The sequence below is a fragment of the Vigna umbellata genome, chromosome 2, assembly GCF_029865625.1.
Source record: "Vigna umbellata cultivar VRB3 chromosome 2, Vumbellata_1.0, whole genome shotgun sequence".
Taxonomy (NCBI): Eukaryota; Viridiplantae; Streptophyta; class Magnoliopsida; order Fabales; family Fabaceae; genus Vigna; species Vigna umbellata.
This window is the reverse complement of record NC_142166.1, coordinates 43,244,994-43,262,708: the sequence shown is the minus strand read 5'-3', so window position 1 is coordinate 43,262,708 and position 17,715 is coordinate 43,244,994. Positions and strand designations below refer to the sequence as shown.

Below are 17,715 nucleotides of genomic sequence, written 5' to 3'. Positions count from 1 at the left end.
ATAATAGTATACAAAGAATTAATGAATTAAAAGATAATTAAATAGGAAATGTAATCTAAGATTTTCAATTAATTTCCAAGGTTATTTATTAGATATTTTTCCACAATTTTAATTGATATAAAAACATAGTAGTTACAAATATTCAACATAGAATTTGTTGCAACGTTTAACCAATTTAAATCAATACTTATTTTTTTCCTCCATATTAGGAAACTTTAATATTAAACAACAATTAGTAGTAGTAATCGTAATAAATAAAATAATTCATACAAAACAAAATATTTATATTCTTTTGTTATTTTATAATATTTCAAATGCTAAGATTTGAGGAAAATGGAAATAGAAGAAACGAAATGAGAAATTTAATTTTATTATGAATTTTTTTCATTACTATATTTCATTTCTAAATAAGTAGAAATAATCACAAAAATGAACGCGTATATTATATAAAATACAAGAAACATTCTAATTATGGTATTCAAGAATAAAATACCAACACTAATCGTGAATCAATAATATATTTTAAGTTTTCCTTAAATCAAATTATACACAACTATCTACATTATTCAACTTTATGCAAAATAATGTTTTTAACACACACACACGTGGAATTCCCAATATTAAAATTTCTACTAGCAAAAAAAATACAGAACAAAAATATAGTTATAAAGCAAAAATAAGAAATAAAAAGTAAAACAGACAAAGAATGTGGTGCTTATCTTCCAACTAATAATAAATTTTAGGAATGATGGAAACATTGAGGAGATCTACTTGTCTTTGTGGAAAAATGAGTCACCCGTTGGTGCCAAAGGCACACTGAACAGGTTATTGAAAAACCGCCGAAGCATTTCCCATTGCAAATATAGAACTGTACAGCATATTAACATGATATAATGTTGAAAATCTTGTCAACCCCCAGTAAAAGCTTTTAAATAGCTTGTAACCTAAAATTTAATACAGTTTGATTTCGTCCCCCACCCCTCCCAAAAAAGAAAGAAACAAAAAACTTGTCAACCAAATCCGAATCCCTCGTTTGCTTCATGAATGGCAAGCAGTAACCTCTTTTCCAAATGTTGTTTAGAAGGATATTCTGGCAAATCTAATTGATTGAAACTGCAAATAAAAGACTTCGTGTTACTACTAAAGTCAAGACGTTAAAATAATCGATCCATCAAGTGATTAAATATAGTTCAGAACTCTTAAAAAAATGCCTGATTGAAGCTACAATAAAATGAAAAGTTGAAAAAAGGTACCAAGTATGTGCAGAAGGCAAGTGATCAGAGCTGCCATATGCCTTATGTATCTGGAACCTCTGGGAACCTGAAATTCCTTGAAGAGCGCTAAAACCCTCTAAAGGCACCTGAAATTTTGGTAGCGAAAATAAGACCCCTTAATTATATAATGCATGATAAATAAACAAAACAAGGAACCATCATAATTTGATTATTATAAGAATGATATTGGATACTGTCTTTTGATGTAAACAAGTATAGATTAGATCAAGGTGTATATTGACAGGAACAAAACAATCAGCGCATCTTGTCTCCATCACAACTCAAATCACTAAATTAATAGTTCTCATGAAAACAAAGTCAACTACTTATACTTCTCCCTTAAGTTGTCTGTTGGAAACTTATCCACAGGAAACTTGATTGGGAATGGCAATTGCTGCATTAAAAGGTAAAGCCAATTGTGAATCAAAAACTTAATTAATTCTGAAATGTGTATGTTGAATTAGGAGGAGATAATATTAATTATTGTGTCTATTGAGATATCGTAAGGATACAAAGTTTTGTCACCAATTATTGTATTTATTTTCTGTGGTGGTCGAATTCTATAAACGTATCCTCTTGTATTATTTAGACTAAGAACTTGAATCATAATTTCCTCCATATATAGAAAATCTGAGGAGTGTTTTTTCACTAAAGCATTTCCACTGAAAAACAAGTATTCAACATTCTCATTATTGTGAGACATGATTCTCGATGTTTTGAAAAAAATTCAACGCACAGAAACTGGATTTGATTAAATGTTGCTAATATTTAATTGAATTCATCTTTTGCATCCAAAAACCAAGGTATTGAGAAGGAAAGAAAATTAATCCAATGTAAAGGCACATGCAGCAAAGCGGCCATGATTCAAGCTGGAAAATCACTGAAAATTGTTATTGTAAACAAGACGTAAAGATCATAAGGTTTAAAGCTCAAAACCGATACCTTGGATGTGCCTGTCACAAACTGCAGCAATCTAGCTTTGTCTTCTTTGCTGAAACTTTGAACAACTTCCCAAAACCATTGTATAACTGGTGATGCGCCACTGTACCCAGAATATTCTGTATTTGCTCTCAAGTCATCCACTGAAATGAAATGTAGAAAAGATTGTTAAATTTTCTTTTCCAGAATTTGAACACTATTAAAGATAGCCAGCATTGAGAGAAAATAAATGTGTGGCATCAATAAAGGTGATGTATACTGAAAAAGACGCACAATCAATATCAGGAAGTCCATTGATCAATAATTCCAGCTCTTTGTCATTGAATATAGATATCAACTCCCTGGGAATCAATTCATTGAACCCTTCCAAGAAAGCATTTATTTGAGGACGAATAGCAGTAGTCAATCGATGCTCAACAACCAAATCAACATATTGGTGCTTATTCTCCTCTGTAACTTTTATATTCCGTCCACCAGGAATCAGCTCATAATCAGTTACCTATACAAAGCTCATTAAAATTAGATCCTAGATAATGTGCAAGTTTAATACATAAACAAAATCATCTCAATAGTTTTGAAATAAAGTCAGAACCTCTGTTCGCTCATACAAAATCAACTTTTCCTCATCTGCATCAATGCTAAAAGTAAGATCCAGAACATCACTGATATCATTCTGCAGTTATACCATAAACATGAGACAATTTTCACAACGAATACAAAAGTATATTCCAAAGACTGAGAAGGCTAAAGGAAAAACTACAAAAGGACACTTGCCTCAAGCATCCATTTCAAATTTCTGAAATAGGCAGGGTCAATAGCTTCAATATCATGGTATGTAACTTTGACCCCTAGGATGTGCTTATAGAATGACCGAGTAAAATGGACATCCAAGAGCTGACCATCAAATAAAGCTTTTCCAACCTGGATAGTGTAGAAAGGGATAAGTAAAAGGTATATGCGACCACTAAACGCATACATTAAGAACATTTGTAAGAACTCACCACTCTACCAACAAATTTGAAATAAGATAGATGTTCTGTTTGGTAAACAGAGTTAGGGTTTGGCTGAAATGTTGATTCATTGCCTACTGTAGTAAAGAGCAGTGCTCCTCTGTCAAAAATAACTCTGGACAACAATTGATACCATTCCCGTGTAAGCCCACCTGCATCGATACCTTCTTCACCTTGGAAATGAACAGTCAACCTTCCCTTCAAATCTTGAGTTGATCTCATGCGAAGCTGGTTATATGAATCCTCAAGAACATACGCCCTTCTCACTGATATTCTTAATGGGCTGTGGTGATGGTCATGTTGATGTTTAATTTTTGATCGGAAGTGGGATCTCTTGTTATCAAAATCAATAAATCTTGGAGTCTTCAGCATAAGAGAAAAAGATTTCTCCAGCAAGCCAGGATTTTGCCTGATAAAAGCATTCAATAATTTCCTATGCTTTTCTGAAAACTTGGCAAAAGCAGCATGTTTCTCATCTAGTTTTGTAGCAGGTCCAGATGTTTTCTGCCGATTACCAGATGTGCTGGCATCTTCCACATCAGATATTACAGGAACACTTGTAACAGTACTAGCATTTGATTGAGCAGGATGTAGCTTCTCACAAAAAACAAAAAATGACTCTATGTATGGTAAAATATTTTGAGAACCAGCTGGAAGTGGAGGCATGACACTGGATGGTTTGGACACAGATGTTCTAGATGGGGTAATAGACTCGGATACTGACTCAGAGTAGGCCTCTATCTTGCTTATACAACTGCTCAGCTCATGCCACAAGGGCTCTAAGGCTGAATTGATTCCCCAAACTTCAGAAAGGGCAGGAGTTATTCCATCATTCTCTTTTTCAGCCAATGAGGTAACAAGGGAACTCAAGGCTTGCAAAACTCTTAAAATTGCAGCACCATCAGAAGATGTTGTACTGAGAAGAGCTTTCATTGCCTCACTAAAGGTGCGCAACTCGTCCATTGCAGATGAAGTCAAATTTCGAACTGCTTCTGCCAGATGAGTGACAAAAAACTTACAGTGAATTGGAGCAATGGCCACCAGTTTTTTCATTACCTCCGCAACAAGACCATATGCATTGTCAGACAAACTGGAACAAATACAAGAAACATTAGATGAAATCTACATTGCCAAATTCTACAACATTGCTTTTAGAACAGTAGCCAGACCCAATAGACTTTGAATTATGGAGTAATAATAAAATAAAACATAAATTGGAACAAGTGTCAAGACCCAGGTAATGAATGGTCTAATTAAAAAACGGAACCTCATGCCAGGAAAACTTATGACTCGTACCACTCTCTCAAAGTAAGAAGTTCAGATATCAAAAGAAAATACATCAAATTAAGGCAAACTGAAAAAATCCCAGATAAAAGAATTAACTGTAATCTAAAATCATATTCATAACCATACCCTTCTAGAGCAAGCAACGAGCAAAGAAGCTGAAGTTCTGCTTGTGGTAGATCACACAATACTTGCTGAGCCTGACATTCCTTATTACTGGAAGCTGTGGGTTTAGAGCATTCATTGACTTGAGGAGACGCCTCTGGAGCAGAAGATATAACTGAATCAATATTCACGTCAACCACCATTGCAGAAATTTGCGGACCCGATACTGGCTCAGTAGATATTTGAGACCTGTCAGATGAATTAGACTTGCTTCTAGCACTTTGAATGATAACATCCAGCAAATTTAGCAACTGAAAACAGAAAATCGTGTCAGCACTCCAAGCATGTACACAATTGGATGTGCTAAAGATATCAATAAATTCAAATCATCACCTGCTCAAGATGAGCTATGCTCCTCAAATAAAGGGGTTGTTTCAAGAGACCCAAAAGCATTGCAATAGATATGTATCCTGCATTTGTTTCATCTTCAACAACCATCACAGCTTTGCCACGTGCAACATCAGCATTATCTGGTTGTCTCACTGCAGGATGATGCAGCCTAAACTGAAGCAAAATCCTTGCCACATATGGATGATGGCGAGCAAGATAGGTGAGTGTTTCAAGTATTCGCCGAGAGAGTAATGGGGGAACTCCTACACAATTAAAAATATACAAAGTATTAATAATTACCCACCATTGGAGAGTGGGAGGAGGGTGCGAGGAACATCTTTCAAATAACATCGACTGTGACTAGTTAAAACAAGCATGAACAATAATAAAACAGAAGTCCCTTTAAAAAATTAAAACCAGGAAGATAAATTCAAAAGCTGTGCACTGACTAAATCTATAACTGTATATACAAACAAAAATAAAAGTCAATCAAGTTTTCTTACCATCAAAAGATTGAGGACGTGAGTACATTACATTGCTCTGACAACCATATAATCTGTATGGAGGTTCAACTGCACTAAAATAACTAGCCGGCTTTCTTACATCAAGCAACAGTAAGTCCATCAGAATTTTCACCAGGGAAATTCTGGTTTCACTATGGGCACAAAGATTTAAAAGAAGCCTCTGCAATTGACCTTTATATAGTGGCTGAAAAAATTAAGAAAAAAATGTGTAACCAATCAAGTTGTGCTTATTTTGAAAGTGCCTATTCAAGAAATACCTGAACTATGCGAAATAGCCTAATCATGGCATGCAGAGCTTCAGTGTCAACTAGAGGTGCTCCATCAGCTTCAACAAATTTAGCTCCAGCAGACCTGCGTGAAGTGATGTTTCCCCCTGCCCCATCTGGGCCAGAACCAATACCTTCACGCCTAGAAGTTTCACCTCTGCGACTTCTGGGATACATACCAAAGAGGGTGCGACTGTATCTATGTGCAAACCTTTCCCGCAACATATTTGCCTCAGCAACAAGGGCAGGTGTAAGGTTGGCAAGGATAGCATCAGAGGATGTTAATAGAACCTGAACAAAAAAAAAAATCTTCAGATACATGCTCAATTTTACCAAAAAACTGGATTCAACAGACAAGCTTGCCTCTTCTCGTAATTCTGAAGGAAATGTTGCAATTATTGAGACAGTATCCATTTCAACAGGTTGCCCTTCCAACTCCTGAGATTGATGTAGTCTCTGTGCTTGTTGCTGAGCTAGAACTTCAGCTCGAATGTCTGGGGGAAGTGCTGCAAGGAACTCAGGATCAATATCCCCATTGTTTTGTGACTCAGCATTTGATGGTTGAGCTACTTGACCCTGCTGGGCTGAGAGAACTTCCGCACGCAGCTCCTCAGGAAGAGCATCCAGAAAAGCAGGATCAATTGCTGCTGATCCAGCATCACTGTTCACCTGCTGCTCAGCTGCTGGACCTTCCTGATCTGCATCTCGGCTTGAATTTTCTGAAACTTCAGTAACACTGTGGAGGGATGCATCCCTTACACCTACAGGAGAAGAATGACCAAAAGGCACAGTTGCTCTTCTTGTACGTGCAGCCTGTGAATCACCTGCAATCCTATCTGCAGAAACCTGCCTTTCTCCACCGTCATCATGACCATCAGCACTTCCAATCTCAACATCTAGGCTCCGAAGGCTTTCACCAAAAGTTGCCCCACTACCACTACTCTCCTGACTCACAGCTTCCACATCTCGCACGGCTGCGTCATTATTATGCTCAAACTGCATCTCAACTGCCTGAGAGTGAGTGTTTGATACATCTGTTTGCAGAGTTCCATTCCCTACAGGTCTGATATCAGCATTATTATCAGTGTTATCAATTGATGCAGGAGTCACATTACCACCTCCCTGAATTACATTGTTTTCTACTGGAATTTCTAGCTGTGAACTTGCAGAATTGTGCATCTGGCTGACCTCAACTTTATTCTGAGGACCTGCTTCTGCTACATTATTATCAGATGACTTGTCAGAAGTAGGTCGCCTCAATTGAGAGACAAGGAACTCCTCAAGGCCCTGCGGTACAGCACCAGGATTTGACCCACTGCTTTGCGGGTTAGTATCACTCCACAAGTTCAAGCGGTGTCCATGACGTCCACTTCGCAGTGATCGAAAGATATTATCCAACCCTGTTGAGCTCTCTGTTATACTATCTGTAGATTAGAAAAAATAACATAATTGTGGCATTACTGAATCGCAGAACAAAAGGAAGGGGAAGACATTATTATAATAAAACATCAACAACAATTTGATAAAGGAAATGACCTGATTGAACAGTAGATGGGTGGAATGAGGAAGGACCAACTAAAAGTGGATGACGTGAAGGAGCAGCATTATCACCACTCCTGCCCAAAAGGCTGTAAATAGAGGTGGTACGCCCTGGACGTCTAGATCCAAAAACTTCAACTGGCATCACATGAAGAGATTCATTTGGAAAACTGTCTCTTCCAAAAACCTCAATATGATCAAAAACATTAATTCCATTAATTCCCTCCTCAAGTCTTAGTATAACACCATCTTCATCATCCTCATCCTCATCTTCCTCCTCCTCCTCCTCCATCACTTCATCAAAATCATCATCAATTTCATGATCCTCATGGTCAGTGTCAGGATGTGGTAAGTGATGGACTTCATCTTCTTCCAAATCATGGTGTTCCTCATCATCTTCATCATCTTCATCTACATCTTCACCCTCATCTCCAGACATGTCACCCTCATCCTCATCGTCAAGATTTTCTTGTCCATGAGATTGGATTTCAAATTGTAGCCCCACATTTTCAATTCCAGTTTGATGGCCTCTAGCATCCTCACCAGTTTCATGCATGAAGTCATCTTCGTTAGCGGGAGCACAGCTCCCATCAAGATCATGATCCTGATCCATATCATCAGTAACAGCTTCAGACCCACCATAAGACTGGATCACATTGTACGACCCAACACGGTCAACTTGAAGGGAATCGTGATTGGCCTGAGATATTGTTTCCATGGACTGAGACTGAGATGTGTGATCAATATTATCCATTCTTCCAGATTGACTAGGATCAGAAGGCTTTGTTTGATTATCACCCTTTCCTGCAGTCAATTCAACTGAATGAACATGCTCCTTGGTTACTAATTCAAGAGCTTTGATAATACCAGTAGCAACTTTAGACGAGTCAGCATGGTCTAAGTCCAAAACCTGTAATGTATGAGTAAAAGATTTAACTAGACCAGCATCCATGAAAGTTACAGAGGACTCAGATGATATGCTTGAGCCAGCAGGTGTCCGGGCAGCCAAAATATCATTAAGTAGATCAACAAAAACCTGAATTTCATTGCCTGGAGGCTTTGGCATAATGCCATTACATGAATCAACAAATTCATTAATTATGTGGCTAATCTCAGTAAAAACCCTCCTCCTTGCCTCTGAAGACCGAACACAAGCAGCTACCATAAACTGATTGGCCCTGGTTGCTAGTTTCTGCCTCCAATCACCATCAACTTTCTTATCCTTTTTTGAATTTCGAGAATAAGGAAGAAAATTCCGAAGAATATGGTAGAATATACCTCCCGCACCAACACTAGAATGACTCTTTTGATTAAAGCCCCTATTATTGCTGCTCATTTCAGCATCCCGCCGAAGCAGAACATGAACAGATGATGAGTACATCAACAATATCTCCATCAGAAGCTTCAAAATAAATACTATCTTTGCAAGTGACGCAGATGCTTCCTCGCTGCTGGTTTCATTTCCCCCAGACACAGTGGCAACAGCTTTTCCTTTCCCCCTAATTGCAGAAACGTCAATGTCCATCTCACTTGATGCAGGGGAGCCACGGGTGACATTTGAAACATTATCATCCTTCAGAGGTGGGGCATCAAATGTGCATATAGATTCAAGAAAAAGTTCTATCACATTAACAAAACTTTGAGTGGGCTTTTTGTATTTGACATTCTTTGAGTTTGAATCGTGAAGTTTTCCATGCACATTCCCAGGCGCTGCTGAGATTGTACTTCCCAAAGAAACTTTTCCATCATTATTATGTGGTTTATCTTTCTCCAGTGATTTATCCTTCTCCTTGGATTTCTCTTTATCCCGATCTTTCAACAAGACAATGTAAGGTCTTTCACCCACCATTTCAACTTGACAAACAGATTGAGCAGCTTCCATAAATATTATTGGATCCCGGGAAATTACCGAAGCCAAACTTAAAAGGAAATTTCGTGGATTGACCCTACCATTTGGATGGCGGTTAGATGCAGCTACAAGACTGTGTTTTATCTCAGATTCCATTGCTTGCTGGAGAGTTAGTGGATCTTCAATAACATGACGGACAATACCAGCAGCAACATTGTCAAAACCAGGAAAGAGGCTACTGGTTGGCAGAGAAAGAAGTGAACTTAAACCACCAGCATCAAAAAAGGTAAGAGCAACAGAATGATTCCTCGTAAGATTGGAACAAAGTAGCAAAATAGCATGCATTGTATCTGAGGGAACTTGGTTCTTCATATAACTACAAGCTATCTCGACAAGCCTCTTCTGTTCATGTACATCTGCATACTTGGTAGAAAGTCCCAATGCAGATTGTAATTTGTGTTGCTTATCCTCATCAATGAGAACTGATGTCTGCTGAACATTCACAGCTTCCTTCTTCAACAACTCTGCAATTTCAGAATTCAATTTTTGGTCAACTTGCAAAAGCCTCTCCAGTGCAAGAAAGGCAGCTGCAACCCATTTTGGCACCTGATGTTTCTCCCTGCTACCAAGACTAGAATCCCACTGGCAGAGAAGATCTGAAGTAATATTTATCAAACCACTCTTTGAAGCAGCTTCCCGTGAAACAACATCCTCATTAAGAATCAATGCAAGAACATGAAATAAAGCAGCAAGCATGGTATTATTTCCATTACCAGAAACCAATCCGCATTCCTTGATCCGATCAACAATAAAAGTGACAACATTGGATCTATATTGACCGTCATTCTGAGAGCAGATCATCATGAGCAAGTCACGGACAGGAAAAGCAAGAGGCTCCTTTTGAAGAAGTTTAGTACAAGTTGATAACAATTCACCAACAGGAGGAAGATGGACCACCTCTTCCTCAAGTTGAGGAACGCAGTCACTTGCAGCCGCATCCTTGGGCTCTGATTCAGAGTTTCCAAGGGACATGGCTAGTGCACGTGCAAGTTCATCATCTTCTTGAGTGTCCTCTGGATGGGAGAACAACCACTCCATTGCCAATTCCACACTATTTGATCCAACATGCCTCAAAGCTTCTTCAGCTCTTGCCCTGGAAAATCCCATCTCTACAATGGTTGAAATTGTTGTTTCATTAGGAGGAGGCCCAGTAATACGAGCATTGCCATTTACATTTTTTACTTCAACCCCTGAATAAACATGCCTAATGATAGAGATAACATTAGAAATAAATTCATGACTACAATCAACGAACTGGGAATGAGTCCAAACTGGGAGCACAGCTTTCAACACCATAGATTGGAGGACTTTAACAAATATCTCGGCATCTCGTGGAAAGGGGGTATCACCACTAAGGGGTTGTGCAAGTAAAGGCTTTGTGAAAGAAGATAATATGAAAGAGGAGGTCACTAGATGGTTCATAAATTTACCATAACTAGCTAAAGAACCATATATCCACAAATGATCTGTATCTTCCTTGTCATCATCCTGCTTTCCATTCCCATCATCAGTTTCCATTGGCGATGCAGGAGTCCGATTAACTGCAAATAGCAACTGACTAGTGGCTTCAAATGTAGTCAATACTGATTGAATAACTCCATGCCCATACAAGCAATTCAGTAAAATGGGATTGCAGGACTCGGGCCTTTCCATTAGAATCCCATCTATAAAATCAATGACTTTACCAAAATAGCGACATTTTGTTGATATGGATGCTTCCTCAACATGGCCACCAAAATTCATGTGATCTAAAGCAATGATAGCAAAAGTAGAAGCCACTGATTTTGAAGCAGGGCTCACACTCACAATATCATCACGACGGCGAGAAGGTTGCAGCATTACTTTTCCTAACTCTTGGAACAAATGTGTTATGTGAAATGAAAGTGATCTAACCATGTCACAACAGGAGGTATAATACGTTCTCTGCTTGTCACATTCCTTCTTATTCACAGTTCCTGGAACATCTGCAGACTCAGAAGAATGCAACTGATTACTGGATCCTAACCGCCTGTTTGTAGCACCAACAGAATTTGATCGGTGCTGAGAACCAGGAACACGTCCTAGATCTCGATACAGGTTAATAAGGTCAAAAAATTGTGATTCTACACTCCATCCTGAAGTCCTCCTCCTGAGTAAAGGATCAAGAAACTGCCTGATAGAATTGTACCTTTGTTCTGCACTTTCATTTGCATCAACATCTGCCTGTGGTGAATCAGTAGTAGAACAAGAAGCATCATCTTCTATATCAGGCTTTACATTTTCAAGAAGAGCAATTTGCCACAAAACTTCACGGTGGATGCGTCCAATGTTTTCAAGAACATCTTTATTACCATTTCCAAATTCGGTAAGCAAAGCAGTCACCCATCTGTTGTCTTTGGATGCAGCAAGAAAGAGAAGAAACTCAACCAGGAAAAGTGAAGAAAATATGTTATCAGTTGTCATCTTTGGATCCAGTAACAAAGGTCCGGAAGATGCACCAAACCCAGTTAATGCTACATTCAAGTGCTCTCTAAGAGAGGTACAGAAGGCATGTGCCAAAGGAGTGGAGTGATGTTGAGCAAAACCCTTAAAGACCATGGTGCTATGCAAAGCAATAGACATGCCATCCGAGGATTGTGCAACTGTAGGTCGTAAAAGCAACTTCAATAAAGCTTCAATTCCTGATTTTTCTACAAATAGCCGACATGTTTCAGAATTTTCCATAGTACGGTGAATCAATACCATCAAATGAAAAATGCAAAGCTGAATGAATGTCTCATCATCTATCCCTTCAGCAGTAGTTTCTGTGGTACCTACAAGGCAACAATGACTTTCATTTTCTTTGTCTTCAGAATTGGTTTCCATTGCACTGTCCTCATTAGCTTTTCCTGAAGAAGAACCTGCATCAATCCCATCTCCAAAGGATGCAATTTTATGGATGATTTCGATAATCATGTCAACACCAGTACTTCTCAAAGAAGACACATGTCGAAGAAGTTCCTCCACAGAATTTGCGAGAGGAACAATAGCTTCGTTCATGGCAAGAACATACTTTCTGCTTGTAAAGATGTTGGAAAGAAACTGCAGTGAAGAAGTTTCTCGAACAATCTCTAAGCCTTTGGCATTAAGACAAATAGCCCCAAGGCCATTCGGAATGCATGTTAGAGCCTTTGACGAAGGAAGTACTCCAGATACAACTGAAGATAAAAAAGCATTGGGAAGACCCATTTCATGTAAAGAAGAAAAGCATGTAGGATCTTTGTGAATTATTTCACTCATAACAGTAACAGCTGAGTAATAAATGTCACCTCCAAACTTATCTACATTCTGAAAAATCATTACTAAGGTTGCAGGTAATGAACTATCATGGGAGTGTTGAGATCTAGTAGAGTTTGTAGGGGCATACGTTGCAGAACCAAGAGCCTTAAGAGACACTTTTATCAGCCTCTTCTGAGAGTAAAGCTGATGAGTACTAAGCCTAGAGCTTTCACCGGTGAGCATCACATTATCATTCTCTCCAACCAACCCAATGACTCTATGAACCTCTATCTGCAATCTTTGAGCCAAAAGCTCGACACCTCCCAACTCTTTAAACAAAGATACAGCTGAACTACTGCAATCCATAAGTTTCTGAAGGGTTTTCACTGCTAAACAAACAAGATGAATATGAGCAGGATCAGAATCCTCCAAAAGAGGTAAGAATGTGGGTACCATGCCAGAACCTCTGATGTTACTTCCAGAAGATGACGTTGACACTGCATGCAGCAGATAAAATTGAAGAAGTGCCTCAACAAAAGCAAAGGAAGTTGGATCGTTTGAACTCTTCAATGACAAAATAGCCCTTTGAAGTACATTCAGTAGTATCATGCGGTTCCCTCCGGTGAAGTTCATACTAGATCCACTCAATATCCGTGCACGTTCATGAGATGAGGTGTATGCTGCTAATTGGGCCCCTAATGCAAGCATTACAAGTGTTCTTATAGATCCAGATATGGTTTCTTCAGATCGCACAACTCTAATTAATTCATTGGTGTATTCTGGTTCATTAGCAAAAAAGGACACAAGCTCATCATGAGCATCACTTGACTGAACCAACACAACAAAAGCAAGAAGACAGATCCTGCTATAAAGCCTGCTTATTCTCGCAGACCGAAAGGCCCGAGCATATCTAATTCTTGTGAGTAATGAAAATCGGAGCTCTGGGGGAACATTATATTGTTCAATGCATTGCTTCAACATTGTCAAATCATCTTCTTTGCGCAAATGCATATCTGCTATGTGAATAACTCGCAAACTTGAGGAAACTGTATCAACACTTTGTTCCTTGCTTTGAGCAATGGGTCCATGCAATTCAAAATAAAGAGTAGAACCCATGCAGTAATTGGATTGGTCACTACCATTCTCTACATCTGAAGGAAACAAACAGAGTGCTTCATCCTGAGCTTTCTCATTTGCCACAATACACGAATACAAACCCATGCCCTCCTCCTTGCTTCCCCACCCTTGTGCTAGGGACAGGAGATAGCTATTCACTGAACCACAGCCAACCATTTTCGCACTTCCATGAAGCTTAGAAGGATTTATTTTTACAAGTGCTGCAAGAGTTTCTAATGTTGCAATAATAATCTCAGGATCTGTTGATGCTAGTAAAAGCTTGAAGTGCTGAAAACGAAGGGAGATAAATCAGAAAACAATAGTATCAAATAATACACAAAAAAATCACTTGACTAAAATCTAATGATAGAGTGAAACATGAAAATGAAATAAGATTATCTTAAAATAGGACCCAATTTCTCTTCAGATTACCTCCAAGCCATCAAAAGAACTCTTGTTTGGACAGTTCTCTAAAATTATTTGTATCACCCGCAGTATTTGTAGAATTGCATGTTTTGGTAATGGAACGTCAACTTCTAAATTATCAGACAATGTCAGGTCATTTCGACATGATAAATATGTCTTGAAATATGTATCAAAATGAAGCAGCAATGGTCTCCAGTGATGAAAATTCCCCTGATAAAACAAATACATAAGTCTATGAGAAGAAAAAGAAGAATACTTTCTGCAGCAACTCGTCATTCTATTACCTTATTATACTCCCACCGAAAGCCAAAGAGGGGTATTGCTATATCTTGTAATGGACATTGAATGACCTTCTCAATGAAGGCTTTGATCTTGAGAGGCTGAAATCAATCAATCACATAACTTATAAGTTAGATAGAAAGAAGGGAGATAAAAACAAAAAATTTAAGCCAAAAGAATTTCTGAGATGCAGAACCATGAATCATCAGGACATGTGAATAGATAGAAGTGAACATGATGAACATATATATTAATGCTAGTGCATCTAAAAATGGAATTTGTGAAGCGATGTTGAAGCAAATTCCTATCATACTTATTACATGTCTACAAACCATTCATGTTAATCAATTTCGGAAAAGGAAAAACAGTATTGATCAATTTAGCAGAATAATCATAATAATAATAACAATAGTAACACTCAGCTTTAGAATATAAAAAAAGGGCATTGAGATATTAGTTTTACCAAAATGAGCATCTGCACACTAGCATGCAGCACACAAAATTTATAAGAACCCAAAGGACATTGTCACTCAAAACAATGAATGCACAAGAAAACAGAACGTCAAAATCCAAACCTGGATAAAAGCTAGAAGATGACATACTTCCTCATATTCTAAGTAGGCATGTTCACACTTTCACATGCATAAAGTCACAATCACAAAATGTAATCAAAACCAAAATTTCACTCAAACGTGAAATGCCACCATTAAGTTTAAGAAATATATGCATGAAAGGTTAAAAATCCCTACGGCCACCACTTCTATTGGTAGTGTGGCACTCCAATTCATACACTGACAATTGACTACTGCTTGGAAGCATAAAAATGAGGCTATACCCCCATCAATCATCAATAATATTCAAACACTCTATGGACGAAATTTAGGCCACGCAACAAAAAATGATATAGAAGGCTCCATTGCTAATTTATTATCTACTATGTAAGTTTAAGCCCCTCATCACTTATTTACATGCTGTCAAGTCAAAAATAGTATGTGACTGAATGACTAATGGAATAAGCAGCTAGTAGCATCAACAACACACAGTTACAGTATATCAAAATCAAATTCTAAGTTGCATAGCTATTATATGCTAGGCAATCATACTGTAACTGACACTTTTGCTCTAGTGGATATTTTAAAAACATCTTTATTAGATTTTCTACTTTCCCCGAAGTAACTGTTTTATAGGCATCTTGTATAACATTGTTCTTTGTTGTGAAAGAAAGCTAAACCAATTTTATAAATAATGAATACAAGAAAATGAAAAGACAATATGAGATGCAAGTTTTGCAAAACTTCTTGAGCGAGCTCAGAAAAAAAGCAAAATTTACCCATAATTTTTTCCACACATGCACTATGGTGGGAAATAGATGGTTCCTTTCCTTTATTCAGAATAGAGATCTTTTGAGAGAGAAAAAACAATCATTTCCCCCAAAATTAGCCTTTCCCATAGCAGTCTAGATTTTCTTCTGAGATTCTAGTACTGTTTTCCCGGTAAAAACTTTAAAATACATAATATTAATATATTAAAAAAGTTTTTAGAATATTTTAAACATCAAAATTAGTGTCCATAAGTGTATTTTAAAGACTCAATAGAGAGATAACACAAAAAACTCAGCAGAGAATCTAAATTTTTTCCACACATGCAATTGAGCAATTCAAACTTAAGTCACAACAAGTTACGCTTGTTAGGGAAATCGCCCAAGTTCCTGTTAAGTCTATATTCAGCCAAAGTCAACTACCATATTCTGCTATTCAAATAGAACTAAATTAAAACTAAAGCAGCGTAATGCAACAGCATATAGATTTCTAAAACACACGCTGTTGATTTGACAATATTTTTATCACTGGCTACAAATCAGGCTAAATCTGAACCCAACATCTTCACTTAAAATATCATTTCACTTTCCTAAAAGCTAACAAGTTAATCTTTTCTCGAAAATACTCCTATTAAACCAGAAGACTTTAGCCAAATGCTCACTTAGGCTCCGTTTGATTCCACCAATGACAAAGGGAATGCATGGAGTGTGAAAATGGGAGTTTGGATGGTGTGATGTGCATGGAAAGTGAGAAAATCAAGAAGGATATATGCAATAAACTTTCTGCACGAAAGTTGAAGAAAGATGACATAATAGATTATGTAGTAAATATTATTTTATTGATATTCACATTCATTTTAAACACATAATTGATTATAACTTCTGACACAATCGATAATGCTATTTTTATTCATTTTTTTATTATAATGATTACAATAATTAATAACATAAAATCATCTTGCTTTCTACTTATTTTCACTCTTTCTAATAATTGAGAAAAATTCATTTCCCCCTCTTTTAACTCTCCTTCTTTCTCTTTCTTTCCTTTTTCACTCCTTTACTTTCCAACACGCCATTTCAATTTCTAACTATAGCACATGCTATCACAGGTCTACCGATGCTAAATGCAAACAAGGACGCCACCAATTCCTTCAATCTCTCTCACGCATGCATAATACAGCCTTTGAGGACTCCAAATCAACGAAATAGTGAGAACATGAAAACCAAAAAAAATAAACAACCAATAAAAAAATCCACAAACGTCACCAGGTTACAACTGCTTCTTTGCAGAATAGCAAAATAGACACACAATCAACTCAAGACTGAACAAAACGCATTTCCCAATTATGATAACAGTTGAACGAAAAAGAAAAATACACAAAAATAAACAAAGAAAGTACGAGTGATAGAGAGATAGAAGACTGACAGGGTCATAGTCGAGTTTGACGGAAGGGCCAATGGAACCCTCGCTCGATAGAAGTTGGCGCAGCCTCGAAGGCAAACTCGATCTCAGGCTTGCCATCTCCCCTCAGTTTCGCTACTTTGAACTGCAGATTTAATTACGATAGAAAAAAAAAAAAGCAAAACCACAAAACGAAAACAATTAGCAAATAAAACGACACGGCAGAATCCACCCATCCCCCGCAGTGTTTACAACCGGCGCAGAAATTGAAAGAAATCGAAAATTCACCATGGAAAGAAAACGCAGATCGTATTGGAAGAAGAAGAGAGAGAAAAGTACCTGAGAGATGAGAGAAGAGAGAGTGAGAGCATACACATAGGAGTGTGAGAGAAGAAAGGGTTGGGGTTGGGAATCGGCTTTGTTAGAATAAAATTGTTGTGTTTTGTAGAAGAGAAAAAATTAGCCCTTTTTTTGTGAAGCAAAGAATAGAGTATAAATAGTGGGAAATGGTGCAGAGGCTCTTTGTATTGCTTGCAGGTGCAGGCGGTGTTCCAAGAATGGACTGCCAGCGTTTTCCATTATTGCCCCTCCATAGTTTGTCCGCTTTTCTTTTCTTTTGCCATTATGCAATGTTAATAATCTTATATCTTTCTACGTCCTATTTAGCCTATGTAAGACACTCGGTAAGATATATTCC

The 17,715-nt window shown here is 37.6% G+C and overlaps 1 protein-coding gene across 1 annotated transcript; it reads right to left on the bottom strand.

Moving 5' to 3' along the window:
* Nucleotides 1-709: 709 nt before the first annotated feature.
* Nucleotides 710-17,516, bottom strand: LOC124839806 (E3 ubiquitin-protein ligase UPL2-like). Its single transcript, XM_047315732.2, has 17 exons — nucleotides 17,358-17,516; nucleotides 17,043-17,163; nucleotides 14,304-14,399; nucleotides 14,026-14,229; nucleotides 7,329-13,881; nucleotides 6,156-7,216; nucleotides 5,784-6,083; nucleotides 5,506-5,710; nucleotides 5,006-5,265; nucleotides 4,637-4,923; nucleotides 3,215-4,313; nucleotides 2,988-3,134; nucleotides 2,806-2,886; nucleotides 2,487-2,712; nucleotides 2,217-2,356; nucleotides 1,254-1,360; nucleotides 710-1,113 (listed from the first exon to the last, which is right to left on the bottom strand). The coding sequence occupies exons 2-17, from the start codon at nucleotides 17,136-17,138 to the stop codon at nucleotides 1,011-1,013; spliced, it is 10,965 nt and encodes a 3,654-aa protein (XP_047171688.2). The 5' UTR covers nucleotides 17,139-17,163; nucleotides 17,358-17,516; the 3' UTR covers nucleotides 710-1,010.
* Nucleotides 17,517-17,715: the final 199 nt, after the last annotated feature.

What these genes read in the sequence shown, in the direction of transcription:
- LOC124839806 (XM_047315732.2), bottom strand. Translation starts at nt 17,138, where the DNA reads ATGGCAAGCCTGAGATCGAGTTTGCCTTCGAGGCTGCGCCAACTTCTA. An exon ending in CCCATCTACTGTTCAATCAG is followed by an intron (nt 7,217 to 7,328) that starts GTCATTTCCTTT and finishes TCTAATCTACAG; the next exon opens with ATAGTATAACAGAGAGCTCA. An exon ending in GCATAGCTCATCTTGAGCAG is followed by an intron (nt 4,924 to 5,005) that starts GTGATGATTTGA and finishes TTCTGTTTTCAG; the next exon opens with TTGCTAAATTTGCTGGATGT.